Source organism: Panicum hallii, chromosome 2 (genome assembly GCF_002211085.1).
Source record: "Panicum hallii strain FIL2 chromosome 2, PHallii_v3.1, whole genome shotgun sequence".
Lineage (NCBI taxonomy): Eukaryota > Viridiplantae > Streptophyta > Magnoliopsida > Poales > Poaceae > Panicum > Panicum hallii.
The window spans coordinates 51,638,654-51,662,625 of record NC_038043.1 but is presented as its reverse complement, the minus strand read 5'-3'; the positions used below and the strand labels follow the sequence as shown (position 1 = coordinate 51,662,625).

At 55.0% G+C, this 23,972-nt stretch overlaps 5 protein-coding genes across 7 annotated transcripts; 3 read left to right on the top strand and 2 right to left on the bottom strand.

The window, feature by feature from the left end:
• Positions 1-32: 32 nt before the first annotated feature.
• On the bottom strand, positions 33-2,841 carry LOC112880466 (beta-amylase-like). 2 transcript variants are annotated; one of them, XM_025945103.1, is made up of 6 exons: positions 2,564-2,841; positions 2,407-2,481; positions 1,892-2,290; positions 1,565-1,729; positions 765-1,478; positions 33-641 (listed from the first exon to the last, which is right to left on the bottom strand). In XM_025945103.1, exons 1-6 carry the CDS (start codon positions 2,825-2,827, stop codon positions 435-437), a joined length of 1,824 nt encoding a protein of 607 aa, XP_025800888.1. In that variant the 5' UTR covers positions 2,828-2,841; the 3' UTR covers positions 33-434. The 2 variants fall into 2 exon arrangements, with proteins under 2 accessions (XP_025800888.1, XP_025800889.1); XM_025945104.1 differs by lacking the exon at positions 2,564-2,841 and having other exon boundaries at positions 1,892-2,304; positions 2,407-2,473.
• A 747-nt stretch (positions 2,842-3,588) lies between these two features.
• Positions 3,589-6,403, top strand: LOC112882869 (transcription factor ILR3). 2 transcript variants are annotated; one of them, XM_025948038.1, is made up of 5 exons: positions 3,589-3,896; positions 4,894-4,956; positions 5,058-5,135; positions 5,260-5,422; positions 5,926-6,403. In XM_025948038.1, exons 1-5 carry the CDS (start codon positions 3,712-3,714, stop codon positions 6,202-6,204), a joined length of 768 nt encoding a protein of 255 aa, XP_025803823.1. In that variant the 5' UTR covers positions 3,589-3,711; the 3' UTR covers positions 6,205-6,403. The 2 variants fall into 2 exon arrangements, with proteins under 2 accessions (XP_025803823.1, XP_025803824.1); XM_025948039.1 differs by having other exon boundaries at positions 3,590-3,896; positions 4,897-4,956.
• Positions 6,404-6,916: 513 nt separating this feature from the next.
• Positions 6,917-7,896, bottom strand: LOC112883120 (stellacyanin-like). The gene is made up of 2 exons (XM_025948352.1): positions 7,665-7,896; positions 6,917-7,549 (listed from the first exon to the last, which is right to left on the bottom strand). The coding sequence occupies exons 1-2, from the start codon at positions 7,828-7,830 to the stop codon at positions 7,131-7,133; spliced, it is 585 nt and encodes a 194-aa protein (XP_025804137.1). The 5' UTR covers positions 7,831-7,896; the 3' UTR covers positions 6,917-7,130.
• Positions 7,897-9,462: 1,566 nt separating this feature from the next.
• On the top strand, positions 9,463-13,055 carry LOC112879322 (cysteine-rich receptor-like protein kinase 10). The gene is made up of 7 exons (XM_025943547.1): positions 9,463-10,651; positions 10,970-11,107; positions 11,224-11,351; positions 11,638-11,845; positions 11,936-12,173; positions 12,274-12,424; positions 12,519-13,055. The coding sequence occupies exons 1-7, from the start codon at positions 9,781-9,783 to the stop codon at positions 12,795-12,797; spliced, it is 2,013 nt and encodes a 670-aa protein (XP_025799332.1). The 5' UTR covers positions 9,463-9,780; the 3' UTR covers positions 12,798-13,055.
• Positions 13,056-13,894: 839 nt separating this feature from the next.
• Positions 13,895-23,484, top strand: LOC112883346 (cysteine-rich receptor-like protein kinase 10). Its single transcript, XM_025948635.1, has 7 exons — positions 13,895-14,967; positions 15,632-15,769; positions 15,890-16,017; positions 22,078-22,285; positions 22,395-22,632; positions 22,733-22,883; positions 22,982-23,484. Exons 1-7 carry the CDS (start codon positions 14,130-14,132, stop codon positions 23,261-23,263), a joined length of 1,983 nt encoding a protein of 660 aa, XP_025804420.1. The 5' UTR covers positions 13,895-14,129; the 3' UTR covers positions 23,264-23,484.
• The last annotated feature ends 488 nt before the right edge of the window (positions 23,485-23,972 follow it).

Sequence of the window (23,972 nt, the reverse complement as noted above, 5' to 3'; positions counted from 1 at the left end):
TGACGACGATGCAGCCGTTCCGACCGCCTGTGTCGTGCTGGAATAATCAATGGGAAAGCTTCAGGCACAATTGCACAATGTACTAGCTGTCGTGGATGAGGCGGCACTGGCACTGTGCGCGCGTACGAGCTTCCCTATACACGCATCGTGGTCTCGTGGTGGATGCACCTGACACCCATGTTCTAACCCTTATTAGATCCTTCCTCTTTGGAAGAACACAATTCTGATCGGCATTGCCGTTGTTCCGGTGCTCCGGGCAGGAAGGAACGCGTGTGCATCTCGGCTAGATACAGGCTCCGTCCTATCTGCTCGCGCGTCATCACCCGCGGTGTCATGCGGTCATGCCGTCGAAGCTGAACGAGCTAGCCCAACGTTGCTGACGAGATGATCACGAGGAGAGAGGGGTATTCTGGCTGCCTGAGCTTGATCTGATCCTACCCGAGTATCCACTCGATCTTGTCGATCACCCAGTCGATGGCCTCCGCGAGCCCGCCGCCGACGCTCATGTCGGTCTCCGCGTCGAACGGGAACGCCGGCGCCGGCGCGGTGGCCTCCAGCAGCCGCTCCATGGGGATCTCCGGCGCCGACCGCTCCAGCGGCCTCATGGGCCGCCCGTACCGGGCCGGATCGGGGCAGTAATCCTGGACACCACAAAAAAACACGCAGTCAGCAGTGACGAATCGGCCCAGTTTGGTGGGCTAAATGGGCCTACACTATATGCGCTAACAGGCCCAAGCCCGAATGCCTGCTGCCTCTTCTCTTACCAGGCAGGCGTGCATCTTCCTGACAAAGGTCCTGAAGACCCGGAAGTTGTTGCCCGCCAGGAGCTCGTCCGACAGCCGCAGGTACGTCACCGCCGCCACCCTGCGGCGCGGCGGCGCGCCGGCGCCGTTGGGCCGCGCGCTCAGGAGCATCTGGTTGTACCCAGACCGGTCGTACCGGCTCAGCGCGTTCTCGCACGCCACCTCGGCCCCCTCCCTCCACCCGGCGCTCAGCGCCTGCCGCACCAGCCGCTCCGGCGAGCTCAGGGCCTCCGCGGGCTGCTCCGAGTCCCGCATCTCCGCGCACGTGAAGTTGAGGACGGCGCCGTCGTGCCGCGCCAGCACGCGCGCGATCGGCCGGTACCCGTCGCGGCCGCCCAGGTTGTAGTACCCGGCGGCGAGCTCCGCGGCGTGGCTCGGGTGCCTGTACCACCAGTGGATCCCGGACACCTTCGCGGCGAGCTTCACCGGGCACCCCAGGAAGGCCCTGTTGGCCTCGTCGAGGACCCTGTCGCCGTGCTCGATCAGCCTGCTGGAGTACCACGTCAGGAAGAACCTCCCCTGCTCGGTGAGGTAGGTCCCTCCCTCCGCAGCGAAGAACCCCGTGTCCTCCGGCGTGTCGTTGACCTCCCCGGCGTCGCGGGGCAGATCCCACTCGGGGTGCCCGGCCTCCGCTGCGGCCGCCTTGAACTCCGCCGCCAGGTACTTGTCGTAGCACTGCAGCACATTATTCGTGCTAACTCTGAATCGCCGGCGCAACAAACACGGGCGACCAGGCAGGGAGATTGAACGACGGAGCTTACCTGGAACTGCCCGATGCCGGGGAACACCCAGCCCTGGGTCTCCGCGTAGGACGGGTACCTCAGCTCTCCGGCAGGGCCGAGCCCGACCTCGATGTCCACGATCAGGCCGGAGTCTAGGAAGTCCGCCATGTTCTCCCTGAAGCTCCTCATGAAATCGGCGTACAACTGGTGCCATGAAACAATGCAGACATTGATTGATTGTTAGTAGCCTGAATTTCCTTTCATTTCAGCAACGGTTACGCAATCTGCACTGCGAATGTTGCGGGTACAATTGGTGTTCGTGGAAGCAGCTGACACGATGATCAGGGCAGTTGCATGCGTGCGCACCTGGATGGCCGTCCTGCCATGGAACAGGGGCTTGTCGTCGACGCCGATGGTGAGGTACTCCTGGTTCCTCGCCCCGCTGGGGCTCGTGTAGAACACGTCGGGGTCGGCCTCGCCGACCTCCCGCACCCAGCGCGGGATCGGGATGGTGATGGCGTCGCCGACGTTGCCGCCGCACGCGTGGAAGGACATGATGGCCTGCAGCTTGAGCCCCTCGGCCTGCACGACCCGGAACAGCTCCCGGTACGCGCGCCACTCGTAAAGCGCCGGGCCGGCGCCCTCCACGATGCCCCACCACACGTCCACCATGACGCCGTCGACGCCGGCGCCCCGCAGCCGCCGCAGCCGTGCCCGGAGCCCCTCCGCGTCCGCCAGCTCGTTCTCGGTGCTCACCACCTCCAGCTGCCGCGCACAATGTGTTGTGTTCAGTGCGATCAATCAAGCAGAGTCAGAATTACTGGATGAGCTCGATGGATCGATTTGGGAGGGCCTCGCTGATATCGTGAGTGTGAGCTTACTGGGAGCATGACGTAGACCGGGACGTAGCTGGCGAGCATCGTCTTCTCATCGTCGTCGTCGAACAATGCCGGAGGCTGCGACGAGCAATGCCAGCCAATGTCAGTGAACAAGCTGCAGTTGCGCGTGCATGCTAGTACTAGCACTAGCACTAGGTACCTCAGGCACAGGAGGCGTCTCCGCGGACTCGGCGGTCAGGGCGCGGAGAGGGGCGGAGGCAACCGTCCTCCGTGCGACGGCGACCACCGGTGGCGGGGACGCCGCCGCCGCGCAGCTCCGGCACACCGTCCATTGCTGCGGCTTGACCGGCGACGCCGGCGAGCTCCGGATCATGATGCGCAGTTCCTCTGCCGTGTTCGATCGACGCTTTGAGGCTTTGGCGTGCCGCCGTGCCGGATTATATGGGTGTCGTTGGCGCTCCATGGAATCGGCGTGACGCGCAACGATTTGTTCCGTTTCGGCAATGCTCCTGCTGGTGGTGTCCACGAAGGGTGTGGTTCGTGTGAGCCGCATGCGCAGTGTGCGTGTGCGCCTCTGGTTTCTCAGGAGGTCTTCTCGCTGTGGATTTTAGCCCCGTGCTTATTTTTCGTGGCTAATGTTGGGGCCGGCGAACGGGAAGAACGTGCCAGATGAGACTATTGCGGTTGTCTGTTCTTTAGCTTTGAGAAAATTCCCTAGCTTTGGCTCCGTGCGATGAGAGCGCCAGCAACGGTGTGGATTCAACGGGAAACGGAAACTTATATGTTTCCAGCCTAATGCTGACGCTGAAAAAATAATAGAGACTAAACTTTGTATTTAGAGAAGCTAAAATGATCTGTAATCTGAAACAAACGGAGCATACAGTTGGAACTTGAAAGCAAATACTTTAGAAATGCTTAGACCGGATTGTCTTCGTGGTTCACTTCTTAGATGCAACCACCGGTCGGTTAGTTCAACGAGCCAAGCAATTAAGTAGCTGAGATTAAAAATGTTACCTTGTACATTTCCCTTCTGCTATCCTTTTGCGCTAACATATTAGATTCGAGATTCTAGAACAAATTCGGTTTAGCACATTAGGCCCATAAAATATATTGCCGTAGCTCTTCTTCCAAGCCTACATACATTCGGCCCACCAGATCACGGCCCATAAAATCCGTACTCGTGAACCTCGTGCTCACTCGCCCCACTCCGCTGAGCTCACAGTCCTTATCTCGGCGGCCGAGCCCACGACCGCTTCCTCCCCAGACGGCCAGTCTCCACCGCCACCGCCCCCGACCCCGACCCCGAATCCCCCCAATTCCGGACGCGACCGCGGAACCCTAGCTGCCATGGCCTCCCCGGAGGGCACCACGTGGGTCTTCGACTGCCCCCTCATGGACGACCTCGCCGTCGCCGCCGACTTCGCCGCGGCCCCCGCGGGGGGATTCTTCTGGTCGGCGGCGGCACCCATGCAGCCGCTGGGGGTGCAGGCGCCGATGCAGGCCGTCGCTGCCGCGCCGGCTCCCAGTCCCTGGTAATTGCCGGCGTACGGTCTCGATTCGGGCTCGGGCCTGGCGGGGGCTGGGTGGACGGATGCCCTGGGTTTGGGTTACATTTTGTGCGATTTGTTGCCGTGGTGTCTATAGATTGTCTCGTGCGCAGTGCATTTGCATGAATCGTGGTGTAATTGTTGTTACCAGGAGTTTGATCGGAATTTGGTGAAGCGCCTGAGCGGTGGGATTTGGACCGTGTTCTAGGGATCGTGCATGCGCAACAGAAGAAGTAGACGTAGTTACTGGGGGCCTTTCGTGTTTCCAATTTACTACTATCTGTCATCTGTGTGCTATGGTTGCTTGTAGTCTATGAAATGTACAGACCCCATTCTTCAATCAACTTGTGGCGGCTCTATTGTTGGACCTTTATGTGACTAGGTACTACCGATGTTCACTGGGACATCCGGACATGAATGGATAAAACGTTGTTGGTCAAAATTTGTTTTGTATTGAAAATGTATGAAGCTCTCTTGGTTCAATCTGATAGGTCTGCAAAAAAAGTTTGCAAACATTGAATTTGCAGTTTAGTTGTCGTAATTGAATCCTTCATAGATGTATACAGAGGAAATGTAAGCTGATTGGTGTCGAGGATTACTATATTGTGATCAAGTATTGACAGCTCTGTTTCTTTTGTCGATGGGATTCTGTTTGTTTGTAGTTTTGTCTTTATTATATATGCTCAGAATTTCGATGTTAAGTTGGGAATGTTTGGGGTATCAGGTTGTCCGCATGAAACAGATATATTGTGTGTTGTCTAAGGTATATTCTTCTTTTTTCCAAGATATTTCATCCGATGTAGTTTGTGATGTTATGACTTACAAAAATGCAATGTCCCAATTTGCGAATTTTTATTTACTAAGTATTGTTTTACATCCCGCATAGGTATTTTATTTCCTATGCTATATTATTTGCTTTTGTGCTACTTATTCTTGTGCATTATCTGGATATTCGACATCCTAACTGCAGCTGTCATTTTAGCAGTGTGGAAATCAGTGGCTCTGTGGACTCTGATCAGGGAAAAGAACAGACAACAAATAAACGGTTTGTATCTTTATTCTTTGTATTCTGCATTTCAGCCATACAATTTTAATTTTTGTTCCTATTATCATTGAATGTTTCTATGAACAAAAAAAATATTCCAGTCCTAGGTCGGAAAGTACAGCACAACCAAGCACTAAAGCATGCAGGGAGAAGATTAGAAGGGACAAGCTGAACGAGAGGTATGTTCCCTGGCAATAAGACTGTTTGCATTTCAATATATTGTTTAATCTGCTTTTCTCAGTAACATTATTGTATTTGTTAACTATAATTGTACATTTGTACTTATGATATTCTTTTTGTTAGATTCCTAGAATTGGGTGCCATCTTGGAGCCAGGGAAGACTCCTAAAATGGACAAATCAGCTATATTGAATGATGCTATTCGTGTAGTAGGAGAATTGCGTAGTGAAGCAAAAAAGCTGAAGGATTCAAATGAGAGTCTCCAAGAGAAGATCAAAGAGTTGAAGGTCTTTCCTGTTTCATATGGCCAAGTTATTTATGTTGCTGTTCAGACAGGAGATGGCGTGTTTTGTTGTTTAGGCACTTACATATTGTTTCATTTCCTTGATTTATGATAACCTTTTCCATTTGGTCAAACTTTTTATCTAGATTTAATTCATCCAGTCTTAACAACGGAACGTTTCTGAAGAAAATTGTTTTTACACTTGTCAGTCTTTTGTGGGTTTACTTATTTTGTACTGCTGGCCGTAGCAAGTTTGTACTTTATCCATATAATGTATTTTTTAAATGGCTAAACTCGTAAGCTGTGTTTGGGATTCATAGGCTTAGAAACTTGTTCATTAACTCTTTACTTTGTTGTATGCACTTCTTTGCTTGGATACATGTTTTCCATAAATTATCTAGAGGTATATGATTAAGCATGTCATTTACTGCAAAAGGTTTTGGCATTTTATTTTGCAGGTTATTCATCTGAAAAACTATTTCACCCTCAATTACTTTGCTTCTGCAGGCCGAGAAGAATGAGCTGCGCGATGAGAAGCAAAGGCTGAAGGCCGAGAAAGAGAGCCTGGAGCAGCAGATCAAGTTCCTGAACTCCCGCCCAAGCCTGGTACCGCACCCTCCTGTGATGCCAGCCTCTGCCTTCGCCGCTCCCCAAGGGCCGGCAGCTGCCTGTCACAAGCTGATGATGCCTGTGATTGGCTACCCTGGGTTCCCGATGTGGCAGTTCATGCCACCTTCTGATGTCGACACCTCAAATGACCCCAAGTCTTGCCCTCCTGTCGCATAAGGTGGAAAGAGGCGATGCCGCCCTCCATTGATTCAAGTCTAGCTCTGTCCGCAGTGCTGTCGGTGTAGTTGACTCCAGAACTTGGAAGGTTATATGTGTGTCAGCTCGTGACATGGGTGGTCCGATGGCACCGTTGTATATTATATGGTAAATAAATTCCGTCACTTAAATCAAATGAGAATTATATGCCGTAGAATTATATCGCCATTGTCTGCCACATTACACCTCGGTTTGGCAGAGATTAGGTTATATCTATTTTTCTGGTACTCCGTTGCATAGAGGTCGTCCCATGTTCCTAACATGTAAAAACTGATGGCAAGTGTCCCGCTTGATTGAAAGGCAGAGGTCCTGCCAGTTCGTTCAAAAAAAAAAGAAATCTTGCAGGTGTGGTAGTGGAAAGCACGATGGTTGATGGATGTGCAGTACATGCTTGTGGCGCTTGCTGTGTTAGTTATGAGTTATAACGTGCTCACCACCACTTGGCAAGACGTGCTCACCGTTAGTCCACGTTCTTTTGCCTGAAATATATTGGCTGTCAGTCTTCCATCTCTCTGATGAAGAAAGATAAATTGGATTTGTATAAGAAATGGAAGCTATTCAGATTTCCTGTGTGTATTTCTGAGGAATAACTCTGGCACTACTGGCAATTGGAAACTGGACATGGTGTTGGGTGTTGTATTGTATCATAGACAGCATGCCAGTCTGTAATAACTGAAGAAAGAACCAATGCCGGCTCCTCAAAATGGAATTAATTACCAAGAAGTAAATGTCACAATTTACACCCATTTATCGAATATAAATAGACGACAGCAGTTAAAAAAGAAGAAGCAGAAATGAATAGTTAAATACAGCTCCACAAGACTTGGGAATTGGGATACGCAGTAACTCAAAACTACAACGTGCGCGCAAACACGCACGTCGCCAGCTTAAGCGACCAGGGCCACCAGAGCAGCCAACGCCAGGCCGGCCACCGCCGCTGCGGGCTGCCGATACCGCGGCGCGTCGCTCGGCGCGGCCACCGGCGACTTCCCGGCGGCGTCCATGGCCACCCTGTACCCCGCCGGCCCCGGCGCGAAGGCGTCGGCCGGGGTCGAGCCGAGCGGAGCCTGCGCGGGGCCGCCGGGCGCGGCGGCGGCGCCGTAGGGGACGGTGGTGATCTTGACGTGCATGGTGCCGTTGAGACAGTGGCGCGGGATGCCGCAGATGAAGTAGCGGGTGCCCGCGGCGGTGAGGTTGAAGGTGGTGTCGCCGCCGGAGTGGGTGGAGATGGGGCTGCCCGGGTTGCAGGCGGCGTAGTCCTCCTCCGTCACCTCCAGCACGTTGTGGTACGGCATGTACTTGAACTCTGCCATGCATGTCAAGGCACAAGCTTGCGTTGTTAGCCGCAAGCAATGGTGCATTCTTCACCGAGCTGTGATCCACTGATCGGTCGATAAGCATGGACTGTAGCAGGAACGCACCTATGGTGTCGCCGACCATGAAGGTCTTGCCGGCCGTCCACTTGTCGTAGTCGATGTAGGTGTCCCACTTGTCGGTGCCCCCGACCGTGTAGGTCGTCGCCACCGCCGTCGCGGCCACCGCCGCGAACGCCACGGCGGCGAGCAGAGCTCCGGAGCTGGCCTTCATGTCCTCAAGTCGTAGAGCGACCAACTGCTTCAGGTACGGTCGATGTGTCTTTGCACTGCGATCGGTTGTCTGAAGACACGATGTATTGCCGCAGCGAAATAGCTGGGAGTATATATACAGAAGCTATAGGACATGCGCGCAAAGTTGCCCTTGTTTCTTCCTCTTGGGTGAATCAACTGAACAAGTGTTTGTGGCCGTCCACGAAACACATTAGCATGCGTAGCTCAGCTGTGCATTGCGCCTGAGACGCCCGCGGCGTGAACCTGCTTGCGATCGGGTTGGGAAGGTCAACGCAGGGCTTGGTTGTCTATGGTTTGACCTTGGAGAGCCACAAGCGTGATCTCAGTCTCCCCTCGGTTGGGTACCGACGATTCGATTCCGGGAGCATCGTGCAGCCACTACGACTACGTACGTGGGCACGACTATGGAAGGGCTTCCACTGATCGCATCTGTCCGGACCAGCAGCGGATGGAGTTGGTGGCTCGCATGATCTTCGCTCTTGTTGCAGAACCACTCCTGAATCACCGGTCCATTTCGAGCTGACTGGCAGCCAACATGTGGGCCTTGAATCGTCGTCGTCTGATGCCACTGCGTTGGCGGAAGAAGCCGTGGGCCAGTTTGGTCGAAAGCTCCGCGGCTCTGGGCCTCACGGGCCGGGGGCCTTGTTGTTGGCTCGGCAGAGCTGGGCTATGCTGGGACCCGCGAGGGCTGACGAGGTAAGTAGGCAGACTGCTGCAGTGGTATCCGGCCGACAACGTAGTACGATCTGGATTCTGGACAACGCGGAAGACGAACGGAACGAGGAGGAGGGCAGTGAGCAGCCGTGCGTCCCCGTCGCCACGGGGCAAGTTGGCAACAGGGCAATGGCTGCTGACAGGTTTCACCACCCGATGCCCTGCCCCTGCCACAAGGGACGACCGCCTGTCCTTAGCTGCCTGCCAGCAGCCAAAATGGAAAAGGGCACTGGACTGCCCCCGTCCGTCTCCAGCGACGTCGGCCCCCGCCCCCCGGTGGGCTCTGGAACGAAGCGCCGAGACAAGATTCTCCGACCCGCCGCCGCCCGCACTTGTCCGGCGTGTCGCCGGGGCTCGCAGGCGGTCGCGTCGCGGGAATGCCGGCAGGCATATGCGCGGCCGGAGATCCGGTCCCCACTGACGCCGCCGCCGCCGCGGCGCCGCGTTGATCGTCCGCGTTCCGCCCGCAGGATTCAAGCCGACGATCCGGCGACGACGGTGTGCCGCACGGACCGGAGCAAGCAAACCGCGTGTGGATGCGGCGGACCTGCGACCTTGAACATTGAACACCAGCATACATCGGCAACATTATTGGCAGGCACGGACGACGAGTTCCGTGTATCTGACCTCACCTCCCCCTCTTTCTTTTTGTGCGGCTCCGCGACCGAACAAACCACGCACCAGCTGCGCCGCGGTCTTCCAATTCCAAGTCACAAGCCACACTCCACATATATGCTTTCGCCGCGGCATGTCCGGTGACGACGTCGACGGCTCTGGCCTTGTTTAATCCATCCTGTGGACGCGCCTGCCTTAGTATAGTATCCTCACTCCAGAAACGATCAAAGTATTGCCAAGTTGAAGCACGTGCAGCTGCTCCGGTCAGGCTTCTGCGAAACCTGCAGCCGAGCGCCAAGCAACATGCAGCTCCCCTTTCCGTCCTCTTCTCCTTTTGGAATTCGCCAATTTCATGGCGTCCTAAAGGGAACGCGTCGATCTCGGCAGGCCGCCAACAAGTTGCCATGGACACCCACCCACCTGCTATGATATCGCGCTAGTGTACTACCGGCTACCGCCATCTCCATTCCATGCATGCATCGCTGGCGCTCCTCCTCCGTGCCAAGTTGCCAAGTTTATCCGCGGCATCCATCAAGCTAGCTGGCTTCCATCTCACGTCTCTCACCAGCCACGCCAGCCAGTTCGTTGTTGTGTTCCACCCATGGCTCCTCCGCTCGCCGCCCGCGTCCCTGTCCTAGCGCTGCTCGTCGCCGTGGCGGCGGCGCCCCTCGCCGCCGCGCAGCCGTGGGCGGTCTGCGACGGCCAGGGCGGCAACTACTCCGCCGGCAGCGCCTACGCGAACAGCACCCTGCGGCTCATCTCCGTCCTCCGCGCCAACGCCTCCAACTCGCCCGCGCTCTTCGCGTCGGGCTCCGCCGGCGCCGGCGCGGACGCCGTCTACGGCCTCGTGCTCTGCCGCGGCGACCTCAGCGCGTCCGACTGCTTCGACTGCGGCACCCGCGCCGGCCAGGACGTGCAGCGGGTCTGCAACCGCACCCGCGACGCCGCGCTCGTCTACAACCAGTGCTACGTCCGCGTCGCCGGCGCCGACTTCCTCGCCTCGCCCAACAACACCGGCATGGTGCCCCTCATCAGCGGCACCAGCATCCCCAGCGGCGTCGACGTCGCCGCCTACGACGCCGCGGTCACGCGTCTGCTCAACGCCACCGCGCGCTACGCGGTGGACAGCTCGCCCCCGTCGCCGTCGCCGAGGTTTTACTTCGCCACGGGGCAGCTGGTGGGGCTCGACCCGCGGGTCCCCAACATCTGGTCCATGGCGCAGTGCGCGGGGGACCTGTCGCCGGCGCAGTGCCGGGGGTGCCTCGGCGACCTGGTGGCGACGTGGTGGAACGGGAGCGGGTTCGAGCCCAACGGGGAGGGCGCAAGGCTCGCTGGCTCGCGGTGCAACCTGAGGTCCGAGCTCGGTGACAAGTTCTACACCGGCGCTCCGATGGTGAAGCTGCAGATGAACGGCGACGCGGCCGCTCCAGCGCCGGCGCCTTCGACGGTGGCTGTACCGGGCACTACGGGAGGTGAATGCTTTATTCCTCTTGAGTCTTGACATCTTTGCTTTCCTAAAAAGAACAGAGGGAAAGAACATACGAGTATATGATCCATTCAAAAAAGAAAGATGAATCTACCTCAGGCCCACTCGAATATCTCTAACTTGGCCCATTTAAGAAGTGAATTAGTCAAATTGCACTGCTGTGTGCCTACGGCACACTACTGCATCATCCGGGAGTTTCTGAACAATAGCTTCATTTTGTTCATTGAGCATGAGCTAAGATAGCCAAAAAAAACCCTGTAGTACTGGACAAACTTGAACTGTGTTTTTTTTGGCAAAATCACAGGTAAAATCAATTCAGCAGGCAAACTTCTTGGAATTATACTGCCAATAGTGTTTATCGCTGTAGTAGCTGCCACAACCCTTTATGTCTGGAATGTGAGTAAGAAAAGAAGATCCCGAGGAACAAAGCTTCCCCGCCGAAGTAAGTTCTCTGCACAGTTTGGCATGAAGCTATAAACTTTTCGTTCTTTAGCATTATCATTTCCTTTGAGGAAAATTTAGTACTATCTGTAATGGAATTGATGGAAATTTTACCAGCCCCTACGGCCGAGGACTTTGAAAGCATCAAGTCAACATTGTTATCTCTGGAATCACTGCAAGTAGCAACAAATAACTTTGATGAGAGCAATAAACTTGGCCAAGGAGGATTTGGTGCAGTTTATAAGGTAATGATAAAAACTTCTTTAAAAGTTGGCAGCAAGCTTTTATGCAAAAAAAATTTTGCGCTATTGCTGCAAAATGTATACAAGATAGTTGATTTAAACAAAACAAGGATGATCAAAATATGAAGTAAAAGCATATTGAAAGCATGGATTTAGTACTCAAGATTGTTTTAAAAAGAAAACTAGTACTCAATTACTGAGAATATAAGGTGTGAAACTTTTAAAACTTTTCGATGATGTATATTCTATTTATTGAATTAAAATTATGAAAGATATTAAATTTACGCAGGGAGATCTTTCCGGACAAGAAGTGGCCGTGAAGAGGCTGTCAAAGGGTTCAGATCAGGGCCTGGAAGAACTAAGAAACGAGCTAGTTCTGGTGGCCAAACTTCATCACAAGAATCTCGTTCGATTAGAGGGTTTTTGCTTAGAAGAGGGAGAAAAATTGCTTGTCTACGAGTACATGCCCAACAAAAGCCTCGACACTATTCTTTTTGGTACTATAGATCTTCCAAGAGAATTTTTGCACTTTGTTTCATTAACATATCTGCACTTTCAGTAACTTTAAAATTCTGATTGTTTGTTAGACCCCGAGGAAAAAAGACGGCTGGATTGGAGGAAACGATTCAACATAATAGAAGGAGTTGCTCGAGGATTGCAGTATCTTCATGAAGACTCTCAGAAGAAAATTGTCCACCGCGACATGAAAGCGAGCAATGTTTTGTTGGATGCAGACATGAACCCTAAAATTGGTGATTTCGGCCTAGCCAGGCTCTTCGGGCAAGACCAGACACGAGATGTCACCAACCGCATCGTCGGGACATTGTAATCAATTACTGTCAATCTGTTAACCATTCGGTTTAGCCTGCTATTCAGGCACATAATGCCCTCTAGCTGAACATGGTGCTAATTCTTCTCATTGCAGTGGCTACATGTCTCCTGAGTACGTGATGCGTGGACAGTACTCCACGAAATCGGATGTGTTCAGTTTCGGCATCCTTGTTATAGAGATCGTAACGGGGCAGAGAAACGCCGGAAGTTACTTCTATGACCAGAACGAAGACATTATAAGCATCGTGAGTACTTGCATTGGCAGTCAACACACTATATATCTTGCCTGTAATAGTACTTGCATTGTTGCTGATTCTGCACACATGAAACTGATGCTAGGTATGGAGGCACTGGTCTGAGGGAGCAATTGCAGAGATGGTAGATGATTCCCTGGGAAGGAACTACTCGGAGACTGAGGTGCTAAAATGCGTAAACATCGGCTTGCTGTGCCTTCAGCAGAATCCCGTGGACCGACCTGCAATGTCGGATGTCGTGGTGATGCTAGACGGCGATGCTACCAGTTCTCTGCCTCCTGCTGCAAGACCGACATTTTTCTTGGATCCAAGCTTAGTTTACTCTAACGCTTCCGTTACTGTTTCATACCCTTCTGCCAGGTAGAGCAGTCCAAGGCCTAAGGGCTAAGGCACACGGCACACCGATCGATTTGTGGCTAGCGACAGATATATTGTTTCCTGCTTGTTTCCCGTTGAGAAACTGGTGGAACTAATTCACCACGAATTGTAATCTGTGCTTACCATTAGATTCTTTTGCTGTATTCTCAAAAGGAAGCTCTCTCTCTTTACTGGTGGTGGTGCAAAGCTTTGAGAGGAGATGAGTATGAAAATGGTTGCTCGTCTAAAAAACAGGTTCCTTTTATCTGCCGGATAGTGTTTGCATTTATCCATCTCATGTGTTCCTACACCACTAGTCCTTGCAGTTACAGAGTATGGGTTGATGGACTAGCTTATCCCAAACAAATTTTCGATGCCCCACAACTCCGATAACCTTCAGTGACCCTAAACACTCTTTCTGACGTATGATAGCTGAAAGATCGCCCCATGAGGGTAGAGGGCAGTTGGCAAGTTATTGGCAACAGAGCGAGCGGCCTGCCCTTGCCCTGGCGACAGGTTCATCTCTCTGCCCCTGCCCCGATGCTCTGGCGGCTGCTCAAGCTCAAGGGAAGATCGCTCCCGCTCACCCGCCGCGGCTCCGCGCGCCTAATGAAAGGCGAAGAGAAGACGCCGGCGTGTGGTTTTAATTTATTCTTTGTCAAGCATGGTAGCAACTGAAACTTCCATCTGCCGTATGTTTTTTTTTTGAAACAATCATCTGCCGTATGTGTGGGATTCGCTGGTGGTTGAGTCGGGTCGCGTCGCGGAGAATACAGGCATGTGCGCCACGGATCCTGTCCCCATCGAGGCATCGACGCCGCCGCCGCCGCCCCGCTCGCAGCATTCGGGGCGGTTGAGGACCTCGAACATTGACCGTACAGTTAGTTACAGCAAGTCCGCTGCAGTCCGGTGACGACGACGGGAGAAGAAACCACCGGCCGCGCCGCTGTCTTCTCTTCCCGCGAGCTACCCTTTTCGTTTTAATTCGCCACGCCACGTCCGGTGATGTCGACGGCTCTAGCTTGCCTACCAAACACTCGAGAATCGACCAAAATATTACCAGTTGATCCAAACACGGGCAACTTCTCCTCTGGTCAGGTTTCTACGAAACTGGCCATCTTATTAGTAGCTTTTGGATGGGAATTCGCCATTTCATGGTGTTCCGAAGGTGGACACCACCCGCCCAGCTGCTATGATATCCCCTACTGCTGCCATTGCCATCGGTGCGTCCTCCTGAGCTCCGAGCCTCCGATCCGTGCCAACTCCGAAGTGTTTCTGCATCAATATTCTAGCTCGCCATTTCTTCCTCCTGCGTCGCTCGCATCCCTTCGCGAGCACCATGGACGGCCGCGCCGTTCGCATCCCCGTCCTGCTAGCAGTGCTCCTCGCGTCGGCCGCCGCGCAGCAGTGGGTGGGCCCGTGGCCGAACTGCGACGTCACCAGCGGCAACTACTCCGCCGGCAGCGCCTACGCGAACAGCACCCTGCGGCTCATCTTCAACCTCCAGTCCGCCGCGTCCGCCGCGCCCGCCCTCTTCGCGTCCGGCTCCACCGGCGCGGGCGCCGCCGCCGCCTACGGGCTCATGCTCTGCCGCGGGGACCTCAGCGCGTCCGACTGCTTCGACTGCGGCACCCGCGCCGGCCAGGACGTGCAGCGGGTCTGCAACCGCACTCGCGACGCCGCGCTCGTCTACAACCAGTGCTACGTCCGCGTCGCCGGCGCCGACTTCCTCGCCTCCACCAACAACACCGGCATGGTGCCGCTCATCAGCGGCAACAACATCAGCAGCGGCGTCGACGTAGCCGCCTACGACGCCGCGGTCACGCGGCTCCTCAACGCGACGGCGCAGTACGCGGTGAAGCAGTCGCCCAAGCTCTTCGCGACGGGGCAGCTGGTGGGGCTCGACTCGCGCATCCCCAACATCTGGTCCATGGCGCAGTGTGCGGGGGACCTGTCGCCGGCGCTGTGCCGGAAGTGCCTGGATGACCTAGTGGCCCGCTGGTGGAAGGAGTTCCCGCTGAACGGGAACGGCGCGAGGCTTGCCGGTTCGCGCTGCAACCTGAGGTCCGAGCTGGGGGACGTGTTCTACACCGGCAGCCCGATGGTTAAGCTCCAGTTGAACGGCGAGGCGGTCGTTCCGGCACCGTCTACGGATGTTGTGCCGGCCACTGTAGGAGGTCAGTTTTAAATCCTTAGCCTTACATGTCAACTTGGTTAATTAAGTAATGATTGTGGTTGGTAATTTTGACGCAGATTAGGGCTACTTTAGTTCATTTTTAAATTTGGCGGAGGTAGATAATTTAGTGCAAAGTTAGAGGGTATCTTAAACTACTTTTTATATTGGCGCACATAGATGTTAGTTTAGTTAGAAGAATAGGGGTCACTTTAGATTATTGTCATAACGGTAGGGTGGATAATTTAGATTGAGATTTAAAGGGTTATTTTACATTATTTTTGTAATAGAAGTGGTGGGCAATTTTTGTTTGGAAAACAAAGTAGATCCGATAGCTACTGTTATCTTTGATGATTAAAGTCTCCCGAAAGGATGATCAGTTTTTATTTTTATTTTTTGAGAAATTCTAGGGTTTATTTTTTTCTAGCATGTCTCATGAAGATTAAAGAAGTTTCAATTAGTAATAGTAAGATGAGTGAGCGTGCAATTATATAAGTTAGCCAAATTGCACTACTGAGTGCCTACTGCACACCACTTCATCATCCGGGAGTTTCTGAGATAAACGATAACTTCATTTTGTTCATTGAGCTAAGATATTGCATGAAAAAAATGACACATTTAGTGCCTGAATAACTTGAACTGACTCTTTTTTTTTGTCGAAATCGCAGGTAAAAATAATTCAGCTGGCAAACTTCTTGGGATTATATTGCCAATAGTGTTTGTCGCTGTAGTAGCTACCATAACCGTATATATCTTGAATGTGCGTAAAAAGAGAAGAACCCGAGGAACAAAGCTTCCCCACATAAGTAAGTCGTCCACTCCTTTGAACAGTTTGGCATGAAGCTATAAACTTTTCATTCTTTAGCATTATAACTTTTTGAGGTAAATTTAGCACTATCAATATTTGAGTCGATTGAAATTACCAGCCCATACAGTTGAGGACTTCGAAAGCATCAAGTCAACATTGTTATCCCTGTCATCACTGCAAGTAGCAACAAATAACTTTGATGAAAGCAACAAACTCGGTGAAGGGGGATTTGGATCAGTTTATAAGGTATTATGGCACCCTTTTCAATAAAAAATAGCTCTTTTGCAGGTATGTAGCAAGCTTTTATGTAAAACTGTTGGAGTGTATTGAGCCCATGGGGCATTGTGGCCCATTGGGCCCATGTGTATTCTACTATACCCAGTTAGGGTTTGAGTCTATATGCAAGAAATCACTTTTACTTGGTATCAGACTAGCTTCCTTCTCCCCTGCTCGCCGCCGCCGCCGGCCACCATGGCCGGCCGCCGGCCGCCGGCCCTCTCCTCCTTCCCTCCCCTCTCCTCTTCCTCTCCCTCCTCTGCTCCCGCTCAGGCCGCCGTGGGCGCCTGGGCCGCCGGCGCCGGGCTGCCGCCGCCCGGTTTCCCCGCCGCCGCGCTGGTCCTCGCGGGGGGGGGGGGGGGGGGGCCGGCCGCGGGCGCCGCCGCTCCCCTGCTCCAGGAGCCGCCGGGCGCTGCTGCGGGCGCCGCCGCGGGGCCGCCGCCGGGCGCCGCTGCGGGCGCCGCTGCGGCGGGCGCCGCCGCGGGCCCCTCTGCTCTGCTCCAGGAGCTGCCGGGGCTGCTGCCGGGTGCCGCAGCGGGCGCCGCCGTGGGCGCCGGAGCTCCTCTGCTCCAGGCTGCTCGCGCCCTGGGCCCCCTGCAGCCCGCCACCACTGCTGCCGCCGCCACTGCTGGCGCAGGCGCCGGGGCTGCGGGACCCCAGCCGCGCGCCGCCATCGATCCGTCTGCCCTGCGGGCCGCTGCACAGCTGCTGCAGGCCGCGGGCGCCGATCCGGTCGCCCTGCGGGCCGCTGTGCGGCTGCTGCCGGCCGCGGGCGCTGCGGGCACGCAGCCCGTCATCGATGCCGCGCCCAGTGCCGCTCAGTCTGGCCTCGGGATGGCGCTCGAGGATGCACCGTTCTCCAGCGCCTTCCGAGGCCAGCAGGCCGACGCCGCTCGCGCCGCGGCCCTCCTCACCGCCAAGTCGGAGGCTTCGGCCGCCCAGGAGCGGGTCCGTGTGGCTGCCCTCGCCTGGGAGCGCGAGCGCGCCACGGCCGACGCTCTCGCTCTCCGGGTCGTTGAGGAGGAGCGCTACCTCCGCATCTCCTCCGGCCAGCCCGTCGACCCTGAGCCCGGCACCTCCTCCTCCTTTCGGGCCCCGTCCGCTGGATCTGGAGCCTGGTACGACCCGACCGACCCCTCGGTCGCCCAGCTCCACCTCCAGGCAGCTGGTGTCCAGAACATCAGGGCTCTGGTCTCCGTCCTCCTCGACCCTGCGTCCTCCTCCTACAGCCGCTGGCGGGACCAGATCCTCCTCACCCTCCGCCGCTACGCTCTCGACGACCACGTCCTCGTCGACTCGCCGATCGAGGCGCGGGACATGACGTGGCTGCGTCTCGACAGTGTCGCCATGTCCTGGATCTTCGGGACCCTCTCCCTAGATCTTCAGGACCTCATCAGGACCCACGGCGGCACTGCGCGACAGGCGTGGCTGGCGCTCGAGGGGCAGTTCCTCGGCAACGCCGAGTACCGCGCCCTCCAGCTCGATGCCACCTTCCGCACTTTCGTCCAGGGGGACCTCTCCGTCGGTGAGTACTGCCGGCGGATGAAGAGCATGGCTGATGCTCTTCACGACCTCGGGGATCCGGTGTCCGATCGGGTCTTGGTGCTCAATGTCCTACGGGGCCTGAGCAGCACCTACGACCACCTGAAGTGCTGGATCACCCGCCAGAGGCCCTTTCCCACCTTCTTGCAGGTCCGGGACGACCTCGCTCTTGAGGAGATCACCAGGGGTCTTGCGCCCGGATCCTCCTCACCCGGCCCCGCCGCGCTCGTTGCTGCTCCACCGTCCTCCTCCGCTGCTCCTGCCACCTCCCTCCTTGGGGCTGCTCCCGCCGGGCAGACCGGAGGAGGGGGGACCGTGGACGTCGCTGGCGACGGGGTGGTGGTGGTGGCACTGGTGGCCCTGCTCCTGGGGATACCGGTACCGGTGGGGGCCGTCGGAGCACGTCGACCTCGGCTCCCGCTTCTGCCCCTGCCCCTGGAGGTACGCCCTGGCCATCTTTCAGCAACCCGTGGTCAGGGCGCATCTCAATGTGGCCGCTCCAGGGTCAGGTGGGGGGATTTCATCCTCAGCTCCAGCCGGCGGCCATGTTCACTGGTGCTACTCCACTCTTCGCGCCGTCCTGGACCCCGCCTGCTCAGCCTAGCCAGCAGCCGACCTGGCCTGGGGGGTGGGACCAGGCCGCTCTGGCGCAGTCCTTTAGCACCATGGGACTGACACCGCCGGTCAGCACCGAGTGGATCGCCGACTCGGGTGCCTCGTTTCACACCACTCCTGATGCCGGTATCCTCTCTTCTGTCCGACCCCCACACCCCTCTTGCCCTTCTTCTATCATGGTTGGTGATGGGTCCTGCCTTCCTGTCACCGCCGTGGGTTCTGCTCCTCGTCTTCCTAATGTTCTTGTTGCTCCTCGAATGGTTCACAACCTTCTTTCCATTCGCCAGTTTACTGCTGACAACTCCTGTTCTATCGAATTTGACTCCTCTGGCCTTACTGTGAAGGATTCGGCTTCCCGGCGTCCACTTCTCCGATGTGACAGCCCGGGGCCCCTTTACACCCTTCGGCTTCCTGCTTCCGCTGCCTCGCCTTCGTCTGCTGCTTTTGCCGTGACACCTTCTTCCACCACCTGGCACCGCCGGCTTGGTCACCCCGGCCGCGACGTTTTGGCTCAGCTCAGCCGTAGTACCGATGCTCCTTGTACTAAGGCCCCTGCTGAGCACCTTTGTCATGCGTGCCAGTTAGGTCGTCATGTTCGACTTCCGTTTTCTTCTTCTTCTTCGCATGCTGCGCATGCCTTTGATCTGATTCACTGTGACCTGTGGACATCTCCTGTACTCAGCCTGTCTGGTTATAAATATTATTTGGTCATTGTTGATGATTTTTCTCATTACTCTTGGACTTTTCCTTTGCGCACCAAGTCTGAGACCTTCCCCACCCTCCTCCACTTCTTTGCCTGGGTGTCCACTCAGTTCGGCCTCACCGTTAAGGCCGTCCAGTGTGACAATGGGCGGGAGTTCGATAACTCCACCTCCCGGTCCTTCTTCCTGTCTCGGGGTGTTCAGCTGCGTATGTCTAGTCCGTATACCTCTCCTCAGAACGGCAAGGCTGAGCGGATGATTCGCACGACGAACGACGTCGTGCGCACCCTCCTGATCCAGGCCTCTCTGCCCCCGCGCTTCTGGGCTGAGAGCCTCCACACCGCCACCTACCTGCTTAACCATCTTCCGTCCACTGCTTCTCCCGCTCCCACTCCACACCACGCTCTCTTCGGTACCCCTCCTCGCTACGACCACCTTCGGGTCTTCGGGTGTGCGTGTTACCCTAACACCTCCGCCACTGCTTCTCACAAGCTGGCGCCCCGATCGACTCGTTGTGTGTTCCTCGGGTACTCCCCTGACCACAAGGGGTACCGATGCCTTGACCTCACCTCTCACCGCGTTCTGATCTCCCGACACGTCGTCTTTGACGAGTCGGATTTCCCCTACTCTACCTCCTCTACACCTTCTCCTGACCCTGAGCTGGAGACTCTGTTTCCGACTGACCCGGTGGTTCAGCCACCGTTCCCTGTTTGTCCTTTTCCTGCAGGTTTTCCCGGCACGCCGGCACCGTCTCCGGTGATCCCTGCTGCGTCGAGCGCGGCCCCGGTGCCCGCGGTCGCACCACGCGCGGTTCCCGGACCTCCGGTCGTGCCGCGCGCGGCTCCAGTGCCTTCACGTGTACCTGCGCGGTACGCCCAGCCGGTGCAGGTGTACCGGCGTCGCTCGGCGCCGACCCCGACACCACCGCCGTACACTGAGCCGGTGCAGGTGTACCGGCGTCGTTCGGCGCCGACCCTGGCGCCGCCACCTGCTCCGGAGGCTCCTGCGACGCCGACGCCGGCGCTGTCGCCGCTGCCGTCTCCTCCGGCTCCCTCTCGTGCCGAGCCGGAGGTATACCACCCGCCAGTCATCCATCGGGATCCTCGACATATCCATCCCATGGTGACTCGGCGGATGGCCTCTCAGGCCGCGACTCTCTCCGCCGCCGAGGGCGAGCCGCGTGTCTCTCCTGTACCCTCCTCTGTCCGCGACGCCTTGGCGGATCCTCACTGGCGTCGCGCGATGGAAGAGGAGTACGCGGCTCTTCTTGCCAACCAGACGTGGGATCTCGTGCCGCGTCCGTCTGGTTGCAATGTGGTGACTGGCAAGTGGATCTGGACGCATAAGCGTCGGGCTGATGGCACCCTGGAGCGCTACAAAGCTCGCTGGGTTCTCCGGGGGTTCACACAGCGGCCTGGTGTGGATTATGATGAGACCTTCAGCCCTGTCGTGAAGCCTGCTACGGTGCGCACTGTCCTGTCGCTTGCGCTCTCGCGCTCTTGGCCGGTGCACCAACTGGATGTGAAGAATGCGTTTCTTCACGGCACTCTGTTAGAGACTGTCTACTGCTCTCAGCCAGCGGGCTTTGTGGATTCGAGCCGTCCGGATATGGTCTGCCGGCTCAACAAATCTCTCTATGGGCTGAAGCAGGCTCCTCGGGCTTGGTACTCTCGGTTCGCCACGTTCTTGCTGACATTGGGGTTCACCGAGGCCAAGTCTGACACGTCTCTCTTCGTCTACCGCCGGGGGGATGAGACCTCTTATCTGCTGCTCTACGTTGATGACATTGTGCTCACAGCCTCTAGTCAGCAGTTGCTTCAGCGTGTCATCTCCTCTCTGCAGCAGGAGTTTGCTATGAAGGATCTCAGTCAGCTCCACCACTTCTTGGGCGTCACTGTTGAGCCTTGCCCGTCTGGTCTTCTCATGCACCAGCGGCAGTACGCACTCGATATCTTGGAGCGGGCTGGGATGACTGATTGCAAGCCCTGCTCCACTCCTGTCGACACTCAGGCGAAGCTGTCCGCCGATCTGGGTGATCCGGTGGCTGATCCCACTGCATACCGGAGTCTGGCTGGTGCTTTGCAGTACCTCACCTTCACCAGGCCGGATCTCACCTACGCTGTCCAGCAGATCTGTCTCCATATGCATGATCCCCGGGAGTCACACCTTGCTGCGCTGAAGCGTCTCCTCCGCTACGTCCGTGGCACTGTGGACCTCGGCCTGGTACTTCACTGCTCGTCTTCTGCTGAGCTGGTGGTCTACACCGACGCTGACTGGGCTGGCTGCCCGGACACCCGTCGCTCCACTTCCGGCTACGCCGTCTTCCTGGGCGGCAACCTGGTCTCCTGGTCGTCCAAGCGGCAGCCAGTTGTCTCTCGCTCCAGTGCCGAGGCGGAGTACCGGGCTGTCGCTAACGGCGTTGCGGAGGCGTCCTGGCTCCGACAGCTCTTGACGGAGCTCCACAGCCCGCTCGCCAAGAGCACGATCGTCTACTGCGACAACGTCAGCGCCGTGTATCTCTCCACCAACCCCGTCCAGCATCAGCGGACAAAGCACGTAGAGATCGACCTACACTTCATGCGTGACAGAGTCGCAATCGGCGATGTTCGGGTTCTCCATGTCCCGACTACCTCCCAGTTTGCTGACATCTTCACCAAGGGGCTGCCCTCCTCGACCTTCTCGGAGTTTCGATCCAGCCTCAACGTAGCCGGTGGCTAGTCGTGGCTGCGGGGGGGTATTCGCCCTTTGTACTCTCTTCTTGTCCAGTCTTGAACACCGCTGCGCCGGTTGTTCAGACTGCGGGGGGGTGTTGGAGTGTATTGAACCCATGGGGCATTGTGGCCCATTGGGCCCATGTGTATTCTACTATACCCAGTTAGGGTTTGAGTCTATATGCAAGAAATCACTTTTACTAAAACAAATTCACATTATGTTGTACAATGTACACTAGTTAGTTGATTTAAACCAATAAGGATGAAAAAAATATGAAGTAAACATATATATAGCAAGCATGCATTTTGTACTCAAGTTCGTTAATTGTTAATAAAAAGCTAGTACTCAATTATTGTGAATTATATGTGAAGCTTTAAAAAGTTTTCAGCTCTGTATATTCTATTCATTGAATTAAAATCAAGGATGATAATAACTAAGAAATGAGCTAGTACTTATGCAGGGAGATCTTTCCGGACAAGAAGTGGCCGTGAAGAGGCTGTCCAAGGGTTCAGGTCAGGGGCTAGAAGAACTAAAAAATGAGCTAGTTCTTGTGGCCAAGCTTCATCACAAGAATCTCGTTCGGCTGGAGGGTTTTTGCTTAGAAGACGGGGAGAGATTGCTTGTCTATGAGTACATGCCCAACAAAAGCCTCGATACTTTGCTTTTTGGTACTAGAAATCTTCAAAGAATCTATACAAATCTTCCAAGAATCTATACACTATCTTTATTAGTAGCTCTGCATTTTCATCATAAGGCTTAAAATTCTGATTCTGTTAGACCCTGAGGAAAAAAGACGGCTGGATTGGAGGAAAAGATTCAACATAATAGAAGGAGTTGCTCGAGGATTGCAGTATCTTCATGAAGACTCTCAGAAGAAAATCGTCCACCGTGACATGAAAGCGAGCAATGTTTTGTTGGATGCCGATATGAACCCTAAAATTGGTGATTTCGGCCTAGCCAGGCTCTTCGGGCAAGACCAGACACGAGATGTCACGAACCGCATTGTCGGGACATTGTAATAAATCATTGTCAATCTGCTAACCATTCCGTTTAGTCTCCCATTCAGGCACACAATGCTCTCTAACTGACCGTGGTGCTAATTCTTCTCATTGCAGTGGCTACATGTCTCCTGAGTACGTGATGCGTGGACAGTACTCCACGAAATCAGACGTGTTCAGTTTCGGCATCCTTGTTGTAGAGATCGTAACGGGGCAGAGAAACACCGGACATTACTTCCATGAGCAAAATGAAGACATTATAAGCATCGTGAGTACTTGGCAATAAACACAGTATCTTGCCTGTAATAGTACTTGCATATTGCTAGATTATACTGTTGTTGATTCTGAACACATGAACGATACTAGGTATGGAGGCACTGGTCTGAGGGAACAATTGCAGAGATGATAGATGATTCCCTTGGAAGGAACTACTCGGAGACTGAGGTGCTAAGATGCGTTAACATTGGTCTGTTGTGCCTTCAGCAGAATCCCGTGGACAGACCTACAATGTCGGATGTCATGGTGATGCTAAACGGCGATGCTACCAGTTCTCTGCCTCCTGCTGCAAGACCAACATTTTTCTTGGATCCAAGCTCAGACTACTCTTACACTTCTTCCGGTACTGTTTCCCATCCTTCCGCTAGGTAGCGCCACGCTAAGGCCTAAGGAACATCCGTTGTGGGTAGCGACATCTTGTTGCCTATTTGTTTTCTTGTTGTATAGTAGTTCAGAGAAACTGGTGCAATTAGCTCTAGGTCACCATGAAGTTTAATTTTTTCTTCTTTTATTGAATTCTCAAAATGAAAGTTTCTTTTTCACTGGTGGTGCTGCAAGCTCTGGGAAAGTATGAAAAATCTTTGTTTCGAGTCATTACTGTACAATGTAATAAGATGAGGGATCCAAGGGCAGCTTTTGTAAATCTAGGATGGCGATGAAGCAAATGTGGACAGCAAGTATGAATCTATTTTTTTTCGAGAAGGAATAGCTTTCCACTAACTTATAGGCTCGGTGAGATCACCGGCCACCAGGTTCTCTAAGCCCGCAGGCACGCCGACCCAGAGAAGGTCAGCGTTCGGAGAACTCTGACAACCACGCGCAGCTAGCTCGTTCGCAACTCTATTACAAGAGACCTCCTGTTGGCGCAAGTAAGAAATCGACCCCATCAACCGCTCCCTTCAACAGCATGGAGTCAGTTTCAGCTATTATCTTTGTCATCCCCCATTCACCTGCAGCTTTAACACCAGCCAAACAGCCCAAGACTTCTGTATGTAAAGCGTCCATCGCATTTGGTACAGCTCCGGCCCCTGCTTGAATAACAGCACCATCTGCGTCCCGGATGATGAAGCCCCAGCCTCCA

Excerpts from the sequence above, each read along its gene's own strand:
- LOC112880466 (XM_025945103.1), bottom strand. The coding sequence starts at position 2,827 with ATGGAGCGCCAACGACACCCATATAATCCGGCACGGCGGCACGCCAAA. Across the intron at positions 1,479-1,564 it reads CCGGCATCGGGCAGTTCCAG|TGCTACGACAAGTACCTGGC; the intron begins GTAAGCTCCGTC and ends AATGTGCTGCAG. Across the intron at positions 642-764 it reads GGAAGATGCACGCCTGCCTG|GATTACTGCCCCGATCCGGC; the intron begins GTAAGAGAAGAG and ends TGTGGTGTCCAG.
- LOC112879322 (XM_025943547.1), top strand. The coding sequence starts at position 9,781 with ATGGCTCCTCCGCTCGCCGCCCGCGTCCCTGTCCTAGCGCTGCTCGTC. Across the intron at positions 10,652-10,969 it reads TGTACCGGGCACTACGGGAG|GTAAAATCAATTCAGCAGGC; the intron begins GTGAATGCTTTA and ends GCAAAATCACAG. Across the intron at positions 12,425-12,518 it reads ACGAAGACATTATAAGCATC|GTATGGAGGCACTGGTCTGA; the intron begins GTGAGTACTTGC and ends AACTGATGCTAG.
- LOC112882869 (XM_025948038.1), top strand. The coding sequence starts at position 3,712 with ATGGCCTCCCCGGAGGGCACCACGTGGGTCTTCGACTGCCCCCTCATG. Across the intron at positions 4,957-5,057 it reads GAACAGACAACAAATAAACG|TCCTAGGTCGGAAAGTACAG; the intron begins GTTTGTATCTTT and ends AAAATATTCCAG. Across the intron at positions 5,423-5,925 it reads AGAAGATCAAAGAGTTGAAG|GCCGAGAAGAATGAGCTGCG; the intron begins GTCTTTCCTGTT and ends TTGCTTCTGCAG.
- LOC112883346 (XM_025948635.1), top strand. The coding sequence starts at position 14,130 with ATGGACGGCCGCGCCGTTCGCATCCCCGTCCTGCTAGCAGTGCTCCTC. Across the intron at positions 15,770-15,889 it reads AACAAAGCTTCCCCACATAA|CCCATACAGTTGAGGACTTC; the intron begins GTAAGTCGTCCA and ends TGAAATTACCAG. Across the intron at positions 22,633-22,732 it reads AACCGCATTGTCGGGACATT|TGGCTACATGTCTCCTGAGT; the intron begins GTAATAAATCAT and ends TTCTCATTGCAG.
- LOC112883120 (XM_025948352.1), bottom strand. The coding sequence starts at position 7,830 with ATGAAGGCCAGCTCCGGAGCTCTGCTCGCCGCCGTGGCGTTCGCGGCG. Across the intron at positions 7,550-7,664 it reads CATGGTCGGCGACACCATAG|AGTTCAAGTACATGCCGTAC; the intron begins GTGCGTTCCTGC and ends CATGCATGGCAG.